Source organism: Calliphora vicina, chromosome 3 (genome assembly GCF_958450345.1).
Source record: "Calliphora vicina chromosome 3, idCalVici1.1, whole genome shotgun sequence".
NCBI classification, from domain to species: domain Eukaryota; kingdom Metazoa; phylum Arthropoda; class Insecta; order Diptera; family Calliphoridae; genus Calliphora; species Calliphora vicina.
Window position 1 is genome coordinate 128954466 of NC_088782.1, and position 1567 is coordinate 128956032.

At 31.0% G+C, this 1567-nt stretch overlaps 1 protein-coding gene across 1 annotated transcript; it reads left to right on the forward strand.

Moving 5' to 3' along the window:
- The first annotated feature begins 209 nt into the window (after positions 1-209).
- Positions 210-1265, forward strand: LOC135955758 (uncharacterized). The gene has a single exon (XM_065506116.1). It carries the CDS (start codon positions 210-212, stop codon positions 1263-1265), a length of 1056 nt encoding a protein of 351 aa, XP_065362188.1.
- The last annotated feature ends 302 nt before the right edge of the window (positions 1266-1567 follow it).

The window sequence follows — 1567 nt, forward strand, 5'->3', positions numbered from 1 at the left end:
CTATAAAAACCATGAAAATATAGTTTTTTGATATTCGCAATATTATCAAATTTTTGGAAAGCATTTTCTTAAGGTTCTGAATGAAAATTTTCTGCAAAAGTCACCACAATTTGTAGCAGTGTCTTAGTAATATGTTTTTGCTGAAAACTGTTTGCTAACCTAAAGTAATAAAAAGTTTGCCATATATCCTTTTTTTCCAAAAATTAAGAATGCCAATGGGAAACCCTTTATCACCGACAGTTGCTGATATAATATTGGACTGCCTACTGGATCAAACATTAGCGGAGCTACAGGAGAAAAATATTAAAATAAAACTCATCACAAAATATGTCGATGATTTATTTGCTATAATAAAATATGAGGATGAGGACATGATACTAAAGACATTTAACTCATATCACAACAAGTTGAAATTTACGCTGGAGAGAGAAACGGACAACTCTATACCATACCTTGATATGAGAATACATAGGAATAACCAGAGGATAATAACAGATTGGTATATGAAACCAATTGCATCTGGACGATTATTGAATTTCCACTCAACACAACCCATGAGACAAAAGATGAATACAGCGATGAATCTAATTAACAAAGTTATCAAGATGAGTGACCGACAATTTGAAATAGGAAATATGGCGAAAATTAAGATTATACTGAAGAAAAATGACTTTCCAAATGATCTAGTGGATGAACTGATAATTAAGGTCAAAAATGGGAGTAATGATAATTCTTCACGGGAAAATGACAAAGAGGACACATCTGGCAACGCCAAATATTACAGTATACCTTTTATCCCAAGACTAACTGAGAACAACAAATTGAGAGAGATGATAAAAGACCAACAAATAATATTTGCACATAAACCAAACAGAACAATACACAGCTTATTTACACAAACAAAGACGAAGATTGAGTGCAGAGAACAAGGTGATGTAGTGTATCAAATTGAATGTGATGGCGGAGACAGTGAGGTGTGTGGGAAAGTGTACATTGGCACAACAAAGAGAAATTTAGGCGTGAGAATAGATGAACATAAGGCGGACATAAAGAGAGAAAAACAATCAACTGCACTATCACAACACTGCATTGAAAACGGACACAAACCAAACTTTGAAAGAGTGAAGATTTTAGATAAGGAAAAAAGGGAAAATAAGAGATATACGTTGGAGAGCTTGAGAATACAGCAAAAATCAGAAAGTGCAATAAATACAAAAGAGGATAAAGATAATACAAATGCAATCTACACCATTGCAATATTTTAGTAATAACAACAACTGTGATCGAATAAGACAAATTTACTGTGATATTTTATTTATTTTTGCATACATTTATTTTAATATTTTTAAGTTTTGTGTTGTGTTGTCCACTTATACAAAAAACTGTGATATATTTTATAAATGATGTAAACTTGACAAAAAAGATTATATATAAGTAAATTTGTTGAATATGTAGATTATAATTATTGTTGTTATTGACCAGAATTTTCCTTTTGTATATTTATAATGTTACCAGATTAAAATAAAATTCAATCCCTGAAGAAGTTGGAAATAATACCAACGAAACG

Coding starts and splice junctions, on each gene's coding strand:
- LOC135955758 (XM_065506116.1), top strand. CDS start 210: ATGCCAATGGGAAACCCTTTATCACCGACAGTTGCTGATATAATATTG.